This window comes from Petaurus breviceps, unplaced genomic scaffold, assembly GCF_028583685.1.
Source record: "Petaurus breviceps papuanus isolate PSGF00001 unplaced genomic scaffold, PetGlider_PUasm1.0 37, whole genome shotgun sequence".
Classification (NCBI taxonomy): Eukaryota; Metazoa; Chordata; class Mammalia; order Diprotodontia; family Petauridae; genus Petaurus; species Petaurus breviceps.
Window position 1 is genome coordinate 6561288 of NW_027186296.1, and position 1897 is coordinate 6563184.

At 30.4% G+C, this 1897-nt stretch overlaps 1 protein-coding gene across 1 annotated transcript in view; it reads left to right on the forward strand.

Moving 5' to 3' along the window:
* The first annotated feature begins 1692 nt into the window (after positions 1-1692).
* Positions 1693-1897, forward strand: part of LOC138168414 (olfactory receptor 4K13-like) — a 1188-nt gene continuing 983 nt past the window's right edge. The window contains exon 1 of the mRNA XM_069097441.1: positions 1693-1706. Coding sequence (XP_068953542.1) covers positions 1693-1706 — 14 coding nt within the window. The remainder of the gene's footprint in view (positions 1707-1897) is intronic.

Genomic DNA, 1897 nt, shown 5'->3' on the forward strand with positions numbered 1-1897 from the left:
TTATATGCCAAATTGTGTGTGTTGCATGTTTGTGTATGTGAGAGAGTCTTCCTTTGCCCAGTTCAGATAAAAGTGAGATTCCAGAGAGGTCTCTCTCCTCCAAACTTCAATTCTATGTCCTCTATTTTAGAATACTTTTTGTCTACCAACTCTAATTTAGAAAAATTCTAAAGTTCCCCTTCTTTCTGTTTTTCCCTTCTGTATTCTTTTCCCTCTGTGTGTTTTATTCTTTTAAAACCTACAAAAGATAAAACAATCAACTGTGTTTGTCTTTCTTCACTCCCTCATTGACCATTTAAGGCAGTAGCATTCTATAGGGATCTTTGTCTTTTCTGCTTTATAAATCATAAGCAATTGCTCATGATCCAAATCTTTAAAAGTTCTCAATACATCATACTGTACAAGCTACAAAGCTGACTCTAAAGACAGGAAAACCTGGCTTCAGATGCTCTTTGGATGCATATGAACTATGTGACTCTATCCAAATTGTAACCTCTCAGTGGTTCAGGTACTTCTGTAATACTATACATTTCAAAGAGGATGCTCTGGTTTGCATTGGTAGAGGAATTTGGCCACCAAATAAAATAAAAGCACAAATATAGGATGAAAGTATCTATATCTATATTTATGTCTATAACTATCTTTATATATGTATATCTAACTTTATTATATATATATATAACTGTAATTTCTTTCTTTATCTCTAACTGTATCTCTCTCTTATCTCTATTAAAGGTCTATTTTTCCCTTGTAGATTATACTATTTTGTAGAATGTTATCATTGTGTAGAAAAATTTTTTGTTTGCTTTTTGGCATATTTTATTCCAGTATTTATGATAGTTATGGCATAATTTAGTGTGATCTTAACTGTGGTTTCTTGGCATTTGACTCCTTTCTGTATTATTTTTCTCCTGGATTCTGACTATATAACATCTTTGCATATTTTCAATTTGGATTTCTTTTGATGCTTGACTGATAGACACTTCCTACTTTCATTTTTCCTCTGGCACTTATAATTCTGAGATAGTTTTATTATTTCTTGAAATATTGTGACCAGGTATTTTGTCTGTTTATTTTTTTTTTCAGGGAATCTGATGATTCCTAAATGATTTCTTGTTCTTTTCTTCACATTCAGCATTTTAATAGTAGATCCATTGTATATTTTTTCCCATATTTTGTCTTTGTCCTAATATTTCTTGTTTTTTTTAATGTGTTATTGAGTGTACTTAATTTTCTTTTTCAGGGTATTTATTACTTGGGTCATCTTTTTGACCTGTTCTAAGCTATGTATTTTTCTTATGATGTTTTCCTTAATAATTTTACTTTCAGTTTATCTTTTGATTAATTTCTTCTATACACTCTTAGACTCCTTAGTGGAAAAATCATTTTTTTCTGGGGTCTAATTTTCCTTAATTTTGAGTTATTCTCTTCTTCTGTCTTTACTTATTGAACTTGTAACATGATATTTCTTCATTGTGTTAGGATTTTTTTTGTTTGCTCCTGTCTCCAGTCTCAGTGCCTGGATTAAAAATTTTTTATTCCAGGTTCTACCCTCTCCTCTTCCAAGGAGAAGGGGATGGCAAGACCTTGGTACTAACAGAAATAACAAAATACAAAACTGATCTCATTACTTTCAGTATCTTCAATAGCTGAACTATTCTACATAAGCAGACAGAATAGTCATCCTAATAAATGGAAATGACAAAGTCACTATCCAGAGGGAGGACAAATATTTATAGTACATTTTGTGATAGAAATCTTGCTTAATCTTGTAAATACAGGGTAAAAGCCAGCAGGTATTGATGATAAGTAAGTATATAAGGTATACAGAATAAATTCAAAATAACAAATATTGTTGTTTCTATAATTCTATATAATGATTAAATTAATAATAATA